General features: G+C 41.8%; 1 protein-coding gene across 1 annotated transcript in view; it reads right to left on the bottom strand.

Moving 5' to 3' along the window:
• The window catches only part of LOC141147987 (uncharacterized), a 72,027-nt gene extending 52,441 nt beyond the window's left edge, over positions 1–19,586 (bottom strand). The window contains exons 1-5 of the mRNA XM_073635143.1: positions 19,496–19,586; positions 19,236–19,394; positions 10,754–11,038; positions 9,153–9,260; positions 843–1,160 (exon numbers count right to left, since the gene is read on the bottom strand). Of these exons, the coding sequence (XP_073491244.1) occupies positions 843–1,160; positions 9,153–9,260; positions 10,754–11,038; positions 19,236–19,394; positions 19,496–19,586 (961 nt within the window). The remainder of the gene's footprint in view (positions 1–842; positions 1,161–9,152; positions 9,261–10,753; positions 11,039–19,235; positions 19,395–19,495) is intronic.
• Positions 19,587–21,266: the final 1,680 nt, after the last annotated feature.

The following is a 21,266-nucleotide window of genomic DNA, read 5'->3' as shown; positions in this document are numbered from 1 at the left end:
CACCTGTTCCCTAGCCTCTCACCTTTAGCAGCGGCCCCTACGGGCCAAGTAGGACTCAGATCAACCAGAGATGATGACTTTCCACGAGACGATTGACCTTCTAGTATTCAGCAAACACCTTCGATCTCCGGGCTCAGCAGTGAGGACTCTATCGCCGATGAAAGAGCTGGGGGTGTAATCTCCGATCGGAAAGTGGAAAGTCATCATCTCTGGTTGATCTGAGTGTGTTATCTCTCATCCGGTATCTCAGTCTAGGAAGTAGATGGTGACCCTGGATAAAGTCTGAAAAAAAAATACCATTGCCAGGGGGAGTACTGTGAACTCTATGGGAGTTATATATATTTGGGAGTATTACATTTACACAATACTTGAAGCATGCATGAAACGGAATGCTAGGAATTATTTATTTTTTTTAAACTTACATTGGTCCAGCTTGGTTTAATTTAATTCTTCATCTCAGGAAATTGCTTGCTTGGCACCACCGCCATTCAGAGAATGTATTTTTTTTAAATGAATACAAGGTGTTCTCATCCATTCAGACAATGCCTGACTGTACAGTATATATCAGAAACTACTATAGTGAATTTCTGCATTCCCAGCGGCGTTCAATGTACGAGGTTCCAACAATTATAAAGCTGGACCAATATAAGTTTAAAAAAAATGATTCCTGGATGCACTTTAATTATATAGTCAGAAAACATTCAAAGGAAACAAACTCATTCACCCAATGGATTTTCTTTGACAATTGAAATCATACACAGTAGAAATTATATTTTTTTAATTATTAGTCTACCCATGTTACATTTTAGGGATAATGTTTCATATCAGAATTTTTGCTGTACCTTTGTTGTCTTTATCATCACTTTTCCATTCTCTGTGTTTCGGGTATTTCAGTTTGTTGTGTTCCACTGAAGCTCGCACAATATAAGGCTCATCCTCCCGAATCACCACTCTGAGACTTTCACAAGTGCTGGAGGCATTGAAGGTTCCATCTTGGTTCTGTTGCATCAGAATGGTAGAGTCTATGGGACGGGGCTGTGTACTTGATGGTGGCTGGATCACCTCCCAGGATATTGTAATAGTATCTGGATAGAAATGATCCACATCTAAGCTGAAAATGGCCCCTGGGGATCGAGTTATACTTCTTACCTTTGGAAGGCCTGTAACACCAAACAGATCATTTTAGAAACTTTATGCAGGAATCGGATACAGAACTATTATCTGATCAATGCTAAATATCAGTACAGCTGGCTGTTGACTTTTGAGAGCAGTCTATTGTGCACACATGATTGATACTATGTAAATATGTAATCCCCTTTTAGGCTGCTTTCACACTGAAAGCGCCTAGGCATCGGTGGTAAAACGCCGATATTTTTAGCGGCACTTTACCATAGTTTTTGCAGTGCTTTTCGGTCGCTAGTGGGGCGCCCCCTGCTAGCAGGCGAAAAAGTGTTAAAAGCCAGCGGTTTGGCGGCGCTGCCCAATGATTTCAATGGGCAGGGGTGCTTTAGGTGCGGTGAGTTCACCGCTCCTAATGCACTCCAAAGAAGCTGCTGGCAGGACTTTTTCTGATGCCCTGCCAGCGCACCGCTCCAGTGTGAAAGGGGTCTTAGGGTAAGCTTTCAGCAAACCATTCAAACAAGGAAACTGCGCTTAGGACACGTCTGTGGGGTCAGAAGCCAAAGGTTGCTGCCTCCCTCACACAAAGTCCCTAAAAGGATACTTTGCAAAGCATAATAAATTAAAAAGAATGGGTGTGACGGCACTACCTCTAAGTTTTAAACTGGGACAGCCTGAAGTTAAGCGACTCAGTAAATGTGGTTTGTGAAATGTTACACGTAAAGAGAAAAGTTTCCCCTTATATTAAGGATGTCACTTCAGCAGATAAATGTGTGCAGCTGGATTTATGCTGCAGGTATATGACAAACGCTCAAGTGTCGCACAAAAATGATGTGGTCCTACAGCATCTGGTAGTGAGGCCAGAGGCTGTATTCCCTAGAGTGCATTTATTAGACCATATACCATGTGCTATATTCCTGTATTGGATCCGTGACCATATCAAGCGTTAGAGAACACCCGGAAGTAGTGTGTTGCAAATATAAATACCATACAGCGCATGCAGGTTAAATCACCTTAATCAAATACCATAAGTAAGGCCTGAAGCTTGCATATATATACACAGCTAGAAATAATAGCACAACTAGAAATAATAGCACAGAAATTACAGCAGTTATATCTCGGGCATATTATAACAGTCCCATATGTTGACAGTATATTAAATAAATCCCCAATGGTGACTATGGTGCTGCAACAATTTGCCTGGTGACTCTCGTGCTCCCCCTCTTGGTGGCCTACTCACCAGCTCCCAGAACCCCAACAGGGGTATTATGCCCGTGATATATTATGCTGGGTTGTTTCCCTTGTTGCTTCCTCTGGTGGATGCCTGTGATGTAAACAGCTCCCCACGTCTCACATCAGGGTAATGCGATTATGCTGGAAAACGGGTCGCTTGCCCTATATTTTATGTTGGATGTTTCCTGGGCTTCTTACTCTGTAGGGATGTTGCTTCCCCTCATAAATTGACAAAAAAGAGCTTCCATGGTGTGATAAGTTTTAAATAAAGTTTCAAACTTTAAGTGCCCATAAATCAGGGACTTAGCACGTGGACAGAAGTAGGTTCAAATAAGCAAACAGAAAAAAGTAGTTTTTTATACCAAAAAGTAAAATAAAAAATAAGACTAAAAGTAAAAATTAAAAAGTCCAGGCACCAGATGTAAACTCTGTCCAGATGGACAGCATAAGTTGCCAGACGTTAAATCAGGGTAAAAATGTCTCTCCTAGAAAGCATAAGCAGTGAGGTGGGGGGTAAATTGTTCCCCAGCCGCTGATAGCGTCCTCCTCTCTCGTATGCCTTGGAGCTGACTAGCAGAGCGTGATGCCGTTGTGCGCGCTTCGTCACATGACGTCCTCAGCAACGGTGTCACACTCCCCTATCTGTTAGATTTTATAAGGAGAGAGCGTTCATACTCAGCCCACCCCACTGATTACAGTGCTTTAGATATCATGTGTTTTTTATGGGGCTGGATGTGTATACAGCAAAGTGATCTCCCACTTTACACTACATGAATTTTGTATCTTTAATTTGTTTGTCCGTGTTACTAACATATAAGGATCATGAACGCGCTCTCCATCAAGTCATAGAGGAATACATTGACAGCAATTTACATAGACCAGGCTCCCCCTGCTGGTTCTAAATAGAACTCCACTAATATTACTCCAATATACCATTGATGTAGGGAGGATAATTATACAATGTATCACGTAGGATTGTGTTACTTGCTATACAATAAACATAGGAATACAGTTATACCTATTTCTATTGCCTAATTATCACTAGTTAATTAGGCGCAGCTTAAATGTTCTGTCTAAGAATAAAACTATGTAGACCATATAGGATAATATATTGAGTCAGGAAATGTACCCATTCCTGGATTGAGAAGTGTGATGATGTGCATAAACTTGCATCTATAGGTGCTATAAAAAAGAAAATTTTTTATGCTGTTTAATTATATTAATTTTTTCAAAAGGTAAGGAAGAAAGAGTGAGCTTGTAAAATATTGGTGTGCCCCATGCGGTAGTGAATAGATCCACCTATAGGTGGATAATCATCATACAGATAGTAAGAAACATTGTTATGATGGCACTCCCATATCCATGTCGGGGCTAATTATAAATCCTACACGGTAGGAGCTGAATGCGTACAAAGTAATATAGTTTAACCTTACGTGAAAAAATGCTATGTGCCCAATTACATACTAGACCATTCCTACTATGTTAATACATAGGTAACCCTACTAAAATATGAATCTGTGTCATTGTGGATGTGCTCCAGTGTAACAAAAAGTGTGCTAGGTACTAAGTACCAGTGCCAGTATTACCTATGTGGGCGTCCTAGTTATAAGACTTATGAGAGGTTGTAAGATTTTTTAGGGTTTGTGTATAGGGATGCAATGGCTTAAAGAGGGAATCATACATATACGAGAGGAGACCCTATCTCTGGGAAAGCCGAGCTCATCCATGAGTGCCCTCTCTGGGGAAAATTAATTGTGTCCCCAAGTGGTACAAATTGTGCGAATAAACCAGAATTACAAGGAGGGAGATTAATTAAGTGTGACATGACTCAGTTATAAAGCAGTTGAGGTCTATATCTAGGTTGAGGCCCCTAGGCGCTAGGGACCTCAACCTGTATATCCAGGGAGTGCCATCATAACAATGTTTCTTACTATCTGTATGATGATTATCCACCTATAGGTGGATCTATTCACTACCGCATGGGGCACACCAATATTTTACAAGCTCTCTCTTTCTTCCTTACCTTTTGAAAAAATTAATATAATTAAACAGCATAAAAAATTTTCTTTTTTATAGCACCTATAGATGCAAGTTTATGCACATCATCACACTTCTCAATCCAGGAATGGGTACATTTCCTGACTCAATATATTATCCTATATGGTCTACATAGTTTTATTCTTAGACAGAACATTTAAGCTGCGCCTAATTAACTAGTGATAATTAGGCAATAGAAATAGGTATAACTGTATTCCTATGTTTATTGTATAGCAAGTAACACAATCCTACGTGATACATTGTATAATTATCCTCCCTACATCAATGGTATATTGGAGTAATATTAGTGGAGTTCTATTTAGAACCAGCAGGGGGAGCCTGGTCTATGTAAATTGCTGTCAATGTATTCCTCTATGACTTGATGGAGAGCGCGTTCATGATCCTTATATGTTAGTAACACGGACAAACAAATTAAAGATACAAAATTCATGTAGTGTAAAGTGGGAGATCACTTTGCTGTATACACATCCAGCCCCATAAAAAACACATGATATCTAAAGCACTGTAATCAGTGGGGTGGGCTGAGTATGAACGCTCTCTCCTTATAAAATCTAACAGATAGGGGAGTGTGACACCGTTGCTGAGGACGTCATGTGACGAAGCGCGCACAACGGCATCACGCTCTGCTAGTCAGCTCCAAGGCATACGAGAGAGGAGGACGCTATCAGCGGCTGGGGAACAATTTACCCCCCACCTCACTGCTTATGCTTTCTAGGAGAGACATTTTTACCCTGATTTAACGTCTGGCAACTTATGCTGTCCATCTGGACAGAGTTTACATCTGGTGCCTGGACTTTTTAATTTTTACTTTTAGTCTTATTTTTTATTTTACTTTTTGGTATAAAAAACTACTTTTTTCAGTTTGCTTATTTGAACCTACTTCTGTCCACGTGCTAAGTCCCTGATTTATGGGCACTTAAGTTTTAAATAAAGTTTCAAACTTTATCACACCATGGAAGCTCTTTTTTGTCAATTTATGAAGGGAAGCAACATCCCTACAGAGTAAGAAGCCCAGGAAACATCCAACATAAAATATAGCGGCAAGCGACCCGTTTTCCAGCATAATCGCATTACCCTGATGTGAGACGTGGGGAACTGATTACATCACAAGCATCCACCAGAGGAAGCAACAAGGGAAACAACCCAGCATAATATATCACGGGCATAATACCCCTGTCGGGGTTCTGGGAGCTGGTGAGTAGGCCACCAAGAGGGGGAGCACGAGAGTCACCAGGCAAATTGTTGCAGCACCATAGTCACCATTGGGGATTTATTTAATATACTGTCAACATATGGGACTGTTATAATATGCCCGAGATATAACTGCTGTAATTTCTGTGCTATTATTTCTAGTTGTGCTATTATTTCTAGCTGTGTATATATATGCAAGCTTCAGGCCTTACTTATGGTATTTGATTAAGGTGATTTAACCTGCATGCGCTGTATGGTATTTATATTTGCAACACACTACTTCCGGGTGTTCTCTAACGCTTGATATGGTCACGGATCCAATACAGGAATATAGCACATGGTATATGGTCTAATAAATGCACTCTAGGGAATACAGCCTCTGGCCTCACTACCAGATGCTGTAGGACCACATCATTTTTGTGCGACACTTGAGCGTTTGTCATATACCTGCAGCATAAATCCAGCTGCACACATTCATCTGCTGAAGTGACATCCTTAATATAAGGGGAAACTTTTCTCTTTACGTGTAACATTTCACAAACCACGTTTACTAAGTCGCTTAACTTCAGGCTGTCCCAGTTTAAAACTTATGCCCTGTACACACGGTCGGACTTTTCATCTACAAAAGTCCGACAGCCTGTCCGACAGACTTCCGGCGGACTTTCGGCGGACTTTGGGCGGACTTGCGGCAGACTTTCTAACGAACAGACTTGCCTACACACGACCACACAAAAGTCCGACGGATTCGTACGTGATGACGTACACCGGACTAAAATAAGGAAGTTGATAGCCAGTAGCCAATAGCTGCCCTAGTGTGGGTTTTTGTCCGTAGGACTAGCATACAGACGAGCGGACTTCGGGGTCCGTCGTAGTTACGACGTAAAGATTTGAAGCATGTTTCAAATCTAAAGTACGTCGGATTTGAGGCTAAAAAAGTCCGTTGAAAGTCCGGAGAAGCCCACACACGATCGGATTACCAGCCAGCTTTAGTCCGTCAGCGTCCGTTGGACTTTTCTAGCTGAAAAGTCCGACCGTGTGTACGCGGCATTAGAGGTAGCGCCGTCACACCCATTCTTTTTAATTTATTTCAGCAAACCAATCTACTGAAAGGTTATTTCACTGATACTGATATTTAATTTTAGTAGTATATAATGGAGACTAATGCCGCGTACACACGAGCAGACTTTACGGCAGACTTTGCCCGGCGGATAATTCGATTGTGTGTGGGCTCCAGCGGACTCTGTTTTCTCAAAAGTTGGACGGACTTAGATTTGAAACATGTTTTAAATCAATCCGTCGAAATCGAGTCCGGTTGAAAAGTCCTCTCGTCTGTATGCTAGTTCGACGGACAAAAAGCCACGCTAGGGCAGCTATTGGTTACTGGCTATGAACTTCCTTGTTTTAGTCCGGTCGTACGTCATCACATACGAATTCGACGGACTTTGGTGGATTGTGTGTAGGCAAGTCCGTTCATTCAGAAAGTCCGTCGTAAAGTCTGTCGAAAAGTCCACCGAGCAAAGTCTGCCGTAAAGTCTGCTCGTGTGTATGCGGCATTAGGCCGCCTTCACACAGCTGTTTAGATGCACACGTTAAGCATAAATAGGTCAAAATTTTAACACTGTTTTCAATTAATTTTTTTTTATATAAAAATGATTGAACAAGAAACATAAGTAATTGATGTCTGATAATAAAACTAGTAAGAATGACTGTAGAAAAGTGGTACAATTAAAAATTTACATTTTTGTATTGACTCCTCTCGAGACAAATATACCTCCTAACATGTCACTGTGCCTAGACACTTGTGTTACTGTAACCTTATTGTTACATACCTACTAAGGTGACCAGATATTTAAAATTTAATCTGGGGACATTATTTTTTTATTGGTAAATGGCACAGGACTGCATAATGCACAGAGCCCTGGGCACAGGACTACATAATACACAGTGCTGGGTTCAGGACTACATAATACACAGAGCGCTGGGCAGAGGACTACATAATACACAGAGCCCTGGGCACAGGACTGCATAATACACAGCGCTGGGCACAGGACTACATAATATAAAGAGTGCTGGGCACAGGACTGCATAATACAAAGAGCTGGGTTCAGGGCCACATAATACTCAGAGCACTGGGCACAGGAATACATAATACACCGAGTGCTGGGCACATGACTACATAATACACAGAGCACTGGGCACAGGACTACATGATACACAGAGCGCTGGGCACAGAACTGCATAACACACAGAATGCTGGGCACAGGACTACATAATATACAGGAGGGTGGTAGGCATAGAGTGCAGGGTTCTGAGGTTTGCTATGCACAGAGGACACTTCTGCCCCCACATCCATAGCTCACCTCCACACTCTTCTCTCACAGGTTATCTCTGCAGCCACTTCTTAGCTCTTCCCCCACAACAGCTAAACTCTCCATCTCTCTATGCAGCTGCATCAGCTCTGACCACTGCTCCCCCACTGCCCTCACCTGTGTACAAACAGACCCCCCCATCTGCTCACCTCCCGGTCTCAGCCCTCCACACAATCAATTTTAGCCTCTGCCTCTCTTCTACTGAACAGCAGCAGGAGCGGCAGTGAGATCGTCCAGCAGGGGGTGTTGACATTCGAGCCACCAGGCTGTTTCTCAACTAGCATGGAATGCCCTGTCTATGTTAATCCAGCCCTGAATCCGGGGACATAAACAGGGACAGACTGGGTCTGGGGACAGTGTCCTCAGTCTGGGCACCATCCCTGAAAACCGGGAACGTCTGGTCACCCTAATATTTTTAAATCCGTAAGACTGTTTTGATGTTGGTTTTTCAAAGCAGGGGCGAGCCTGCTGATCTCACAGGTTTACTAATATGACAGAACACCGCTGCTTTGAAAAATCAACATCAAAACAGTCTTACGGATTTAAAAATACTGAATTTCATTATATAAGCTGAGTTTACTGCTAAAAATAAGTGTGAAATGCCAGACTCCGGTGGGTGTAAGAAGATGTCCACTTGCCGCCTTTTCACTGCATCCTTACTGTGGAGAAATGCGAGGTGCAGCAAGATGGCCGTGACGGAACGTCACTTCCTTTACAAAATCTGACAGGTCGCCTAATCTGACGAAACACCTGCAAGCAGTGATTTCAGTACTGACCCCGCCTCCTCTCAGCACCTCTGTAGTTCAGAAGGCAGGCTCTGTGAAATGTGTGACACAGCAGTGCTTATTCACAGGCCATAGTGAATATGTGTCACAGAATTCAAGGAAGAAAATGTGTGGGGCTCTTGACAAAGTAAGTTTACAAGCTCCATTTAGATTAATAGGAGTAGGCTGGAAATATTTGAAATATAATGTGGAAATTAATATCTGATGTTACATTTTGACCATGGATACACTCTAATAAGTTGTAGACAAGAAATATACTGCATTGCAATAGTAAATACGTCTGGCCATATAAAATGAAATATTTTCATATTGGACATATATATCTTCCATAGAACAAATAGCTTTAAGGACATAATACAAGTCTTATGTGAGACATAAAAATATTCCACATACTTACGTTTTCTTCTTTGTTTAATCATTAGGGTGGCAATAGTTACCGCTCCTAATAATAAGACCAAAACTACAGTAAAAGATACCACTTGTTTTTTATATTGTGCCCTCAGATCTGAAGAAAAGAAAACAACATAATGTTTATTTGTGCTGTGGTGCATTTTAGTACATTTTTACCAACATAAAATGTATATAATGCTTGTTTGTGGGGCTCATTCTGAGTTCTGATACAGGTGTAAAACTAGTCACTGTGGGAAGAGTCTTGTTTATTCATCCTCCATGTATGCATGTGAAGTAGCACAAATTGATGTGTTTTTTCAGTGTGTGCCTTCCCTGTGTTTATTTTAACCCCTTTACTGTCACCGACATATGCCATATGTCAGTGGTTTAAGGGGGGTTTACACACACAGCTGTAGGCTGTCATATTGAAGTGATCCAGTGGCTGTGCAGCTGCCAGATCGCTTACACATCCGCGGGACTCCTGGGCCCTCCCCTGCACCCACCCCTGCCATGTTTCCTGGACTCATGGTGGATGCCGGCATGGTGGATGCCGCCAGGTAGAGGGGAGGGAGATTAGTGAACATCTATTCTGAGTAATATAGTAATATAGTAATAATAATAGTAATATCTATTCTGATCTCCCCTTCCTGTTAATGATCAGGAAGCAATGTGTAAAACATCACTTACGGGTCCTGGTCTCACTTGCCCAAACAGTATAACCAATAAAGAAACGAATGAAGTGCGAACTGCACTCCATTAGTTTCACTGGAGGCCAGGTGAGACATCAGGAATATTTGAGACCCCAGATGTCTCTAAAGAGAACATGTCACAAAAAAATGCATCACTTTTCTTTTGATGAAAAAAATCAAGTTTAGTAAAAGAAAAAGAAAAAAGTGTAACATTTTAGGTTACGCGCAAACACTAAAAATGCCTCCCAAAAAATTCTTGTCCCCCCCCATACAAACAAAATTGCAAGCATCATCTCTTGTATCATGTCTGCAGTCGCCGATCATCTCTTGTATCATGTCCGCAGTCTCTGACCATCTCATGTATCATGTCTGCAGTCTCTGATCAACTCTTGTATAATGTCTACAGTCTCTGATCATCTCTTGTATCATGTCTGCAGTCTCTGATCAACTCTTGTATTAAGTCTGCAGTCTCTGATCATCTCTTGTATCTTGTTTACAGTCCCTAATCATCTCTTGTATCATGTCTGCAGTCTCTGATCAACTCTTGTATTAAGTCTGCAGTCTCTGACCAACTCTTGTATTATGTCTGCAGTCTCTGACCATCTCATGTATCGTGTCTGCAGTCTCTGATCATCTCTTGTATCATGTCTGCAGTCTCCCATCAGCTCTTGCGTCATGCCTAGAGTCTTGACTAAATAAGGAATAGTCTCTGACACTGAATACTCACTGAATTTTATTTGCGGCTTTGTTCATTTAGGGGACCACACTTGAGGCCCCCCATATAAAAAAAAAATTGCCCACCACTGCTGTAAGGTGTAATAAATAGAACATAAATATGTTTGAAATGTTCCTGAAATGGACTTGTTATTGTGGATGACTTCATTCCTTCACTTTTTCTGTTAATGGGAAGGTCACTCACCTGTGACTTGTACCCGCAGCCTCTCCACATGTGGGATGGTGAGGGTTCCATGTTCCACCACACATCTCAGCTCCATGCCCCTGTTCTGTTGTGTCGGGGTGAAGGGGTAGACGGATTCCACAGCTGAGCTATTGATCCTCTGGGTCTTGACATTCTTCACCAGGGTGTCATTCAAGTACCAGTTTACCATGATGAATTCTGGGTAAAACTCAGAAACACTGCACACCAAGTTCTGCTCCACATTCAACTTAAATGCTTGAAAAGTAATTTTAATGGATGGGATATCTGCAATATAATTGGCATATATGTTATCTCAATGCTTTTTTTTTCAGAGACAGATTTTTTGATGGCTTGTAGGTTTAAAGAGGGACGGGGATAAAGTAAAGCGACAAAAACAGAATAGTCTATAAAGTGTTCCAGATAACCAGTCACTTGTCTTTCAGAATTTAAATTATGAGTATTTACATTGCAACCTAAGATCCAGGCCTAGACCCTGGCTGCTGTGTTTTGGCCAAGGCCACTAGATGCCAGACTACATTTAAAATGACATTTTGCTCTTTCTCCTTTACAGTAGTTTTTAGGTTTTTGGCTTAAAGTGGTTTGAAAGCCTAAAAGGTGTTTTACCTTAATCCATTGTCTGCATTAAAAGGAAAAGCTCCTTCCCACTGAACACCTGAGCCTGATCTAGGGTTTCCACCTTTTCCTTCAAGCCAAACCCAAACACTTTAGTGGCACAGGGCACATTTTTTTTTCTTGGTAGCATACACTATAGGATTACAAAAGACCTGGGACACCGAGAGTGGTAATGCAGCGTGAACAAACTGCTCTTGCTGACATCATCACCCCAACTCCCCCCCCCCCATTGATGCCGAACCTGCCTCCAGACAAAGGCCCACAGCCCCCAGGCGGCAACAGATTTTTGTGTAACTATCTCAGTTACTTGAGGAGCCACAGGCAGACTGAAACCCAGACACGTGATTCCAAACCCAGACTGTTCAGGTGAATCCTGGACAGGTGACAACCCTAGTCTGATCTTGATCCAGCACTGTACCTGTCTGCAGCAGCTCTTCTTTCCTCTCCCCCTTCCCACAAGAGACTCATTAGCAGCGGGAACCATTGGCTCCTGCTGCTGTCAGTCAAATCCTGTGAGGAGGGAGCAGGGGACAGGGGTGAGCTATGCCATGTGTGTCCATAGATGCACACAGCCTGGCTCAGGATCAAGCCTGCATGTCTGCCCCCATTGCAAGTGGTTTGCTATGGGGGCAGACAGAGAAGAGGAGGAGTGGATAGCACCAGCAGGGAACCCCAGAAGAGGAGGTTTGGGGTTGCTGTGTGCAAAACTATGTACGGAGCAGATAAATGTATCATGTTTGTTATTAGCAAAAAAATGTAACAACTTTAAAGCTGAACAACATGAAGATATAAAATGCACAATTTACTACAGTTCTGTATTCATAAATGCATCATTATGTGTTTTTTTAATGGTAAATAGTATAAGTACCCAAATTCGACCTAGTATCAACCTCTTGCAGTCCTTTATATAACAGCACTCAAACTAGGAAAGGAAGAAGCAGCACTGGAAGCCACTCATCTATGGTGAAGTGTTTATATGCTTACAAGGAACACAGTGAGCCCCCATATATGTATTTCATCTGTGTACTGATCTGCTTGCCTGGGGTTCAGGTTTAAGGCAGTGCATAATACTGGTGTGCCTGATCGGCCTAACATGTATAATGGGATAAGAAGGGATGTTAGAGCTAAGGCTGGTCATACATATTACTTTTGTTTGTACAATTTTCCTCTAGATTTACCAAAACGATATAATATGAGGTCAAACCTAAACACTTTCAGTTTTGTATGCAATCAGGCTGACCCTTGCACTACATAGTTGAAGGTAAATTTAAAGGAAATTTAATAAGAAACCTGTATAATGTATGGCCAGCTTAAATTAGAACATATCCTCCATACAATTAGTTGGGGTACTGTTGAATATACTAATGAAATTACATAAATTAGGCAAACTTTGTTTGTCTTTTGGTCTTTAAGAAGTGCATAGTACATAATGTGATCAGGTAGGCAGGCTCTGAGCCACTTACCCAAAGCCACATATGGCTTCCTAATCTACAATTAGAGATCCCAGCTACAGGTGATACTCGAAAAATTAGAATATCCAAACCAAGTACAGATGCATGCTTATACTTTTCAGTGGTCCGATATTGTTTTATGTACAATCCTTGTTTTATTGATTGCATGTAATATTTTAATTTTCTGAGATTGTGGATTTGGGGTTTTCATGAGCTGTAAGCCATAATCATCACAATTATGACAAATCACGGCTTAAACTATCTTACTTTGCATGTAATGAGTCTATCCCATGTATTGGTTTCACCTTTTAAAGCGGGAGTCCCGTGAAAAATTTTTTTTTTTAGATGTCAGCAGCTGCAAATACTGCAGCTGCTGACTTTTAAAATAAGGACACTCACCTGTCCCGGGGTCCAGCGATATCGGCACCCGAGACCGAACCGTCCCTCGATCCTCGGGTGCTGCCGCCGCCATTCTCAGTGAGGGAATCAGGAAGTGAAGCGTTGCGGCTTCACTTCCCGATTCCCTACTGCGCATGCGCGAGTCGCGCTGCGCTTTCTCAATGGTCCCCGCTATCTCCTGGGACCTGTGTCTTTCCCAGGAGACAGCGGGGGAGTGCGGGAGGGGGCGTGACTCCCGCGGGAGTCTATTCCCAGAAGTGGGTGCAGATACCTGTCTTAGACAGGTATCTGCACCCCCCTGAAAGGTGCCAACTGTGACACCGGAGGGGGGGAGGAATCCGATGAGCGGAAGTTCCACTTTTGGGTGGAACTCCGCTTTAAGTTGCATTAGTGAAATAAATTAACTTTTCCACGATATTCTAATTTTTCGAGTATCACCTGTACAGTCAGTATAATGCCATAATTCTTCATTGTCAGTGTTTTATCTATATATCCCTCAGTTTGCTGAGGGAAACATATTAGACATTAATGGATGAATCAAACATGTCAATTATTGCAAATGTCCCACTTAGTGAATTAAAGTGCTCGTGCATAAATGAATAATCAGTGCTCCAATACTCGGTTTTCAGTCAGAGGTGCCCCACATGGATGTACACTCACCTCTAAACGTTGACCACCTATCGCTAGAGTGGTCACTTGTGCTTTGTGGGGAGTAAAGACCCCTGGATGGCTTATTCCAAGGTCAGCTGTACTTAGAATGATCCTCCATGGATGGGAAGAAAAATGACAGAAGGGGGGGACCCATAGTGTAAAGCCGTATTTATTAAAAAAATTCCAAAATAAATATAAATGATGCACTCACATGTTTTGGTGCCTGTGCCTGGCACCTGGTGTGATCAGCATGTATTTTTAGTGAAGGGTGATCTGGCCAGTCCCCTTTGGATGCAAGTTCAATTGCGATGAGGCTCAGTCCCCTGTGCTCGTTTTTCTGGCAGATCTGGGATCGTGTTGACGCGATCAAGCCTCGGCGCATGTCAGCCAATAGGGAAGGCCGTTATCAGGAACCCCTTGGTCCACCATCTTTAGTGTGGGCTTAGACACCCATTTGGGCATTAGCCTAATTCTGTGATACTTAATATTTTGCTAATTGATCCACACATGCTGTGCACTTCTGGGCGCATACAATATAGACTTATACAATATATAATTCAAGGGAAATTAATCAAAAATAAAAGGTAAATACAAACATACCATTGTAATAATTTAATATTTTAAATGTCACCATCTAGTGGTGTACCAATGGTAATTACAAGTTAGATTAGTTTTACAAGTTTAAAACACAAGACTCCGTCAAACTAGAAAACTACATGAAGAATTAAAAATACATAATTAAAAATAAGCAACTTGGACCTTCTGGCACCCCTGTTGGCCCAGCTATATAATAAATGCCTGAAGGATGGCAAACTGCCCGACTCAATGTATCTTGCATATCTGACTCTAATACACAAACCCTCTAAAGACCCAACCTCCTGCGCCTCGTACCGGCCAATTGCATTGTTAAATAACGACTTTAAAATTTTGGCTAAACTACTTGCTCTACGACTATATCCCCTACTGCCTTCAGTCGTTGATTCGGACCAAACTGGCTTTATGCCCCGTAGATCCACTGATGTCAACCTCAGAAGGTTATACACCAACATACATGCCCAACATCACAACACGGGTACGAGAACTATAGCCTCACTTGACATAGAAAAGGCTTTTGACACCGTAGAGTGGCCTTTTCTTTGGGAAACATTACGTAGAATGGGGTTCCCCTTGTTGTTTATTCAATGGCTCCAGATATTGTATAAATGCCCCACTTCATCGGTAAGATTGGGGGGTGGACTATCGGCCCCTTTTGGGCTCACCAGGGGGACCCGGCAGGGCTGTCCTCTCTCTCCGGCTTTATTTGCCTTAGCTATTGAACCAGTGGCGGAGGCGCTCCGTACGTCCCCGCATATTCTCCGTAGTGGCTTGCTGGAGGAGAGGCTGGCCCTGTACACGGATGACATGCTACTGTTCCTTAATGATGCTGGCCCGTCCTTACAGGGTGTTCTGAATGTGTTAGACACCTTTGCAGGAGTCACCGGACTGAAGGTCAACTGGTTCAAATCCATACTTTTTCCGATAGACCAGGCGGCCAAGACTACTTCCTCCCCAGACTGTTCACTAAAATGGGTGGAAACTTTTAAGTACCTGGGGGTCCATATATCCACACAAGCAGCAGACTTCATCTCACTTAACCATACCCCTATACTCGTAGACACTAAGGCAAAACTTAAAACATGGAGTAATTTACCTTTATCAGTTTGGGGACGAGTGAATCTCCTCAAAATGAAAATTATCCCCAAATTCACGTATTTGTTCCGCCACTCCCCTCAGTGGATACCTAAATCGTTTTTTAATACAATGAATCAATTGTTCTCATCCTCCATCTGGGGCTCCTCGCCGCCCAGGTATCGGCTGTCGACTTTGATGCGGCCGACAACACAGGGTGGTATGGCATTTCCTGATTGTTACAAATATTTTCTAGCCACCCAACTGGTGACAGTGGCCTGGTGGCTGCACCCTGACAAAACTAATTCTTCCACAGCCCTGGAGGCCACGATAGTGGGCTCTTTCGAAGCCTTGCAATTCCTGATATTTAGAGGCCCTCGAGCCCCATATCATTTGACACCCTCTATGCGTACCACCCTGCGGGCTTGGCGGGCGGGTCTAGATATAGAAAAATACAAATCAACCGAGATCTCTCCTAACACCCCGATCTGGCTGAACCCTACTTTGCCACACATTTACAAACTTCCGGACCCCTTTGCATGGACTAAGTATGGTATAAAAATAATTTCTCACATAGTGTCACAAATGTCATTATCTCCCTTTTCACACCTTTCGTCCATGCATAACATACCTCATCATTACCAATTTCGCTATCTCCAATTGTCACATGCTTTTGCTGCGCAGTTTCCACGCGCCTCCTGCATCGTTGTCCAGTCAGGACTAGAGAAGACACTTAGAACTAAGTGTGCAGAGAAACCTACCTCACAGCTTTATGAGCATTTGGTCTATGTGTCTCTCCCACCTCTAGATAAGCTCTGGTCTCGCTGGCAGCTTGATATACCCTCGCTGGACAATGATGATTGGGATGATGTTTGGGATCTCCCCTTCCGCTCCTTAGTTTCTATGCGGGATCGGCTGATCCAATTTAAAATAGTGCATAGAGCGTACTTTACTCCACATAGACTCCATCAAATGAACCCTACATGTCCATCGGAGTGTTGGAGATGTGGAATCTCCCCAGGAGATTTCTCTCATATTTTTTGGCACTGCCCTAAAATCCAGCGATATTGGAGTGAGGTACTTGACACGGTAAATAGAGTCGCATCGACTACATTGCCACATGCCATGGAAATCTGTCTATTGGGGTTAATTGAAACACTTGTACCAACAGTGGCAAAACGTACACTGGTTGGGTTATTGCTATTTTATGCCCGGAAAAACATTGCCATGCGGTGGAAAAAGCCCACCCCCCCTTCATTGACACAATGGAAAAGTCTGGTTAATAATACCCTTCCTTTATATAAAGACACATACTTCAACAGAGGATGCCCGATGAAGTACGATAGAGTCTGGCGTACATGGTTGGAAGATGTGGAAACAGCTGTTTGAGACTTCAAATAATATGATGGGGGGGAACAGTGAGAATTTATTGGTTACGATTGGAGAGAGGACTTGACGTCTTAAGTGACCTCTAAATAAACACAAGAAGAAGCGAGCCATAGGTTAACTCATCATAAGATAAATAACACAAATTATAATATCTTGTCTTGCGATGTGTAGGAGATTCTGTATAAGCACCACAGATTTTCCTTTCTCTTTTAGTCGTTAAGTTGTATTTGTATTGTTTATCTTGAAAAAGCAATAAAAAGAATTTAAAAAAAAAAATAAGCAACTTGAGATAAGGAAATATATTGATATTTTAAATTAATTAACCTGGTTGGCTATATGTATTTTATTCTAATTGGGAGAAAATTAGATATATGGTATTTAATGTACAGTGATGTTTGAATAGATTAATGTTTCTAATTTTAACAATATTCTCTATTGATTTAGTAATTTGTGATGAAACAGTTTAACTCCTGAGGTGTCAGCATTTGGAGTTCAAATATCCATCTAGTTTTGGTTTGGGATATTTTCTTGATCATATTAGAACCCCTCCAGTTCCCTTTACACTATCAATAGCGTAAAAGGTCATCTCAGCTGGGTTTTTTATGTTTTAATCTTAAATGATTAGAAACACTATGTTTTGGGAACCCTTTTCATATATTCGTTATATGCTCACTAATTTGTTTGGTCAGGGTTCTGAACATTCTGCCATATTGGTACCCGCAAGTACATTCCATGACATATGTGACATTCCTTGTTCCACATGTGATGAAATTTCTAATGGGGTATTGTTTAACCACTTAAGCCCTGGACCATTTGGCTGCCCAAAGACCAGAGCACTTTTTGCGATTCGGCACTGTGTCGCTTTAACTGACAATTGTGCGGTCGTGCGACGTGGCTCTCAAACAAAATTGACGTCCTTTTTTTCCCACAAATAGAGCTTTCTTTTGGTGGTATTTGATCACCTCTGCGATTTTTATTTTTTGCGCTATAAACAAAATAAGAGCGACAATTTTGAAAAAAAAACGCATTATTTTTTACTTTTTGCTATAATAAATATCCCCCAAAAATATATCAAAAAACCTTTTTTTTCCTCAGTTTAGGCTGATACGTATTCGTCTACATATTTTTGGTAAAAAAATCGCAATAAGCGATTATTGATTGGTTTGCGCAAAAGTTATAGCGTTTAGAAAATAGGGGATAGTTTTATGGCATTTTTATTAATAATTTTTTTTTTACTAGTTTTGGCGGCGAGCAGCGATTTTTATCATGGCTACGACATTATGACGGACATGTCGGACATTTTTGACACATTTTTTGGACCAGTGTCATTTATACAGCAATCAGTGCTATAAAAATGCATTGATTCCTGTGTAAATGACACTGGCAGTGAAGGGGTTAACTACTAGGGGGTGGGGAGGGGTTAAGTCAGTACTAGGGAGTGTTTTCTAACTGTAGAGGGTTGGGCTCTGTCTGTCAGTACACTGATCTCTGCTCCCGATGACGACAGGGAGCAGAGATCAAGTGACACTGTCACTAGCCAGAACGGGGAGATGCTGTTTACATCAGCACCTCCCTGTTCCTGCTCTCCGTGAGACGATCGCGGGTATCCCCGCGGCGATCGAATCCGCGGGCCCCGCGACCCGACTCACGGAGCTCCCGGCCGGTGCACGCACGCGCCGCCGGCGGCGCGCATGCAATGACACGGCGGGAAATTCAAATAGACGTATATATACACCCATTTGCCCAGACGTGCCATTCTGCCGACGTACATAGTCGTGCGCCGGTCGGGAAGTGGTTAAATGTCTGGTAAGAGATGAATGTGGTTCTTTTCCTGGGTGCTGGTTTAGTACTTCTACAGGGACTACATCTGCCACAACGATAAAAGCCTTTAAAGTTGAACATAGTGATTTCTTGCTTTGGAGGGTCAGGAATAATATGAACCACTTTGGTTCTTAGTCCTGGTGCCCTGCTATAGATAAAGAAGGGGTTATTGGGCAAGAGATCCCGCAAAGTGGGATCCCTTTTTAGAACTGGCCAATGTTTCCTAATGCTTTTTTCTTAATACTTGTATTGTTTGTCACAACCTGTAATAAATGACGTATCATAAGATTTTTGTTCTCTGACTTTATCTTCCAAGAGTTTTTCCCTGTCCATTTCTCCTACCGTTTTTCTTACCATTTGTAAGTTATCATGGGAGTATCCTTTGTCTGTAAATCTTTTGATCAATACATCAGTTTGTTCCATGTAATCATTGATACGAGAACAATTCCTTTTTATGCACATAAACTGACCCTTTGGAATTACCATCTTCCATTTTAGATGGTGACAGCTTCTGACAGGGATGTACCCATTCCTGTCAGTGCTTTTGAAGTGAGTTTTGGCATCAAGTTTGTCTCCATCTTTGAAGATGTTCAGGTCCAAGAAGTCAATTTGTTGTCTATGCGCATTAACTGTGAATTTGATACCATATTCATTATTGTTGATATGGTCAATGAAGTTGTTAAGAGTGCTTTCTGTCCCTTGCCAGATTATTAAATAATCATCTATGTACCTTCGATATAATCAAAGGTGCGGCCATGTTTTTCCATGTGTTGCTTCACTCTCCCATTTGTTGAGGAAGATATTGCCAACACTGGGGGCATATTTAGCCCCCATAGACACTCCTTTTTTTGGTTATAGTGCTGCTCTCCATACCAAAAGAAGTTGTTAGTCATGGCCAGCTTTAGACTTCTTAGTATGAACTGTTTTTGCTTCAATTTTAAGTTGGTGTGTTTATTTAATGCCCATGTGACTGCATTCATGGCATCAGTTTGTCATATGTTGCTGTACAGTGACTCCATGTTTACTGTCACCAACATACTTTGTAGACATGTAATTGAATGTGGCTCATCCCAGGTAATTTTTATGGTTCAATAAGTTTTTATTGGTGTTTTTGCAAGAATATAAAGAATATAAACATCAAGAAAAAAAAAAAAAAAAAGGCAGAATAAAGGAGTGTAAACAGTGTCAGTTACCTGACATATAGTCTCCTAATACACAATTGTATCTTTTAAATATTAAAATAGTGCAAACACTTACAGGTATCTGGGTTATTATAGGTGAAGTAGTACTTTAAACCTGTGCAACCGGTGTATGTTAACATATAAGTTTTAACTTCTCTATGCTGGGATGCCCCTTTGGGAGCCTGCTGCACCCCTAGGCATAGGTAGTCTCAAATAAGCAACGTGTACATAGGTTACATCAATATGGTCATTATCAAAGATTTGTATCTCTATTTCCATGGGAGATCCTATTTTTATATTGCATCTAAAACTATTATATCGGAGATCTAGAAAAAGGGGAAAGGTAGGAAAAACAGAGTAGGAAAAGGGAGGATAGGTATAGAATAGAAAAAAGAGTTAGTAAGGGGAGGGGGGTGGGGGGGTAAGGAGACAGCGAGCTTCGGTCTATATATATATATAGGGTCTTTATTATAAATAAATAGTGTAATGGGTATGGGTTGTTTAGTCCTTATGAGGGGTTGTTTGCCGAGAGTCTTTGTTTGAGTTTGTCTGAGGTAGAGTAACTCCTCCAGATACTCCAGACAAAAGAGAATTTGGCGTACTTGTCTAAGGCTTGGGCCTGCATTTCCTCCATTAGCATGTAATTGTTTACTTCTCTGACCCATTCTATTAGGGAGGGGGGGGGGTAGTGGTTTTCCAGTGTCTGGGTATGAGTTGTCTACCCCAGGTAATTTTTAGAACACAAAAAGGGGGAATGGGAAATGGGATTATAGCGGTGCCTAAGCAATGGAAACTAACAAAGGTATTAAGAATTTTTTTTTATATAATTTTATTACAAAGATATTTCTGACAAACAATACATTCATGGGTGCAAAAAAACAATTATGAACATTTAATACTGGCCAAGATGTCACAGATCGTAAAGGAATTACAGGTCAATAGTCCCTACATGTTTTGCCAAACATTGGCTTCTTCAGGGCAAATAATAGTGACCAGTATTGTAAAATTGGTTCCCGGCGCCACCAAGAGACTGAGCCAACACCAGGACTGCCCCAAGGCCGCAATCCAGCCCTGCTACAACATGGCTGCAGGGGGTAGACAGGGACAATTTTGTTATAAAAACTGTGTTAGGGTACAGGGGCACCAAAAATCACCAGAAGGAGACAAAGCTAACAAATGTTGATAGGGATAATGCCCTTTCTGTCCTAAATACACAATCATGTGCCCAGATATTTCACCAGGCTAAAGGAATAAACCAGGTTTAACAGATCTCAATGAAAAACTAGGACAGAATTGTATTTCCGGTCAGGACAGACAAGT

Source organism: Aquarana catesbeiana, linkage group LG06 (genome assembly GCF_042186555.1).
Source record: "Aquarana catesbeiana isolate 2022-GZ linkage group LG06, ASM4218655v1, whole genome shotgun sequence".
In the NCBI taxonomy this organism is placed as follows: Eukaryota; Metazoa; Chordata; class Amphibia; order Anura; family Ranidae; genus Aquarana; species Aquarana catesbeiana.
Note: the sequence above shows the minus strand (reverse complement) of the source record. Positions and strands in the feature narration are given on the sequence as shown.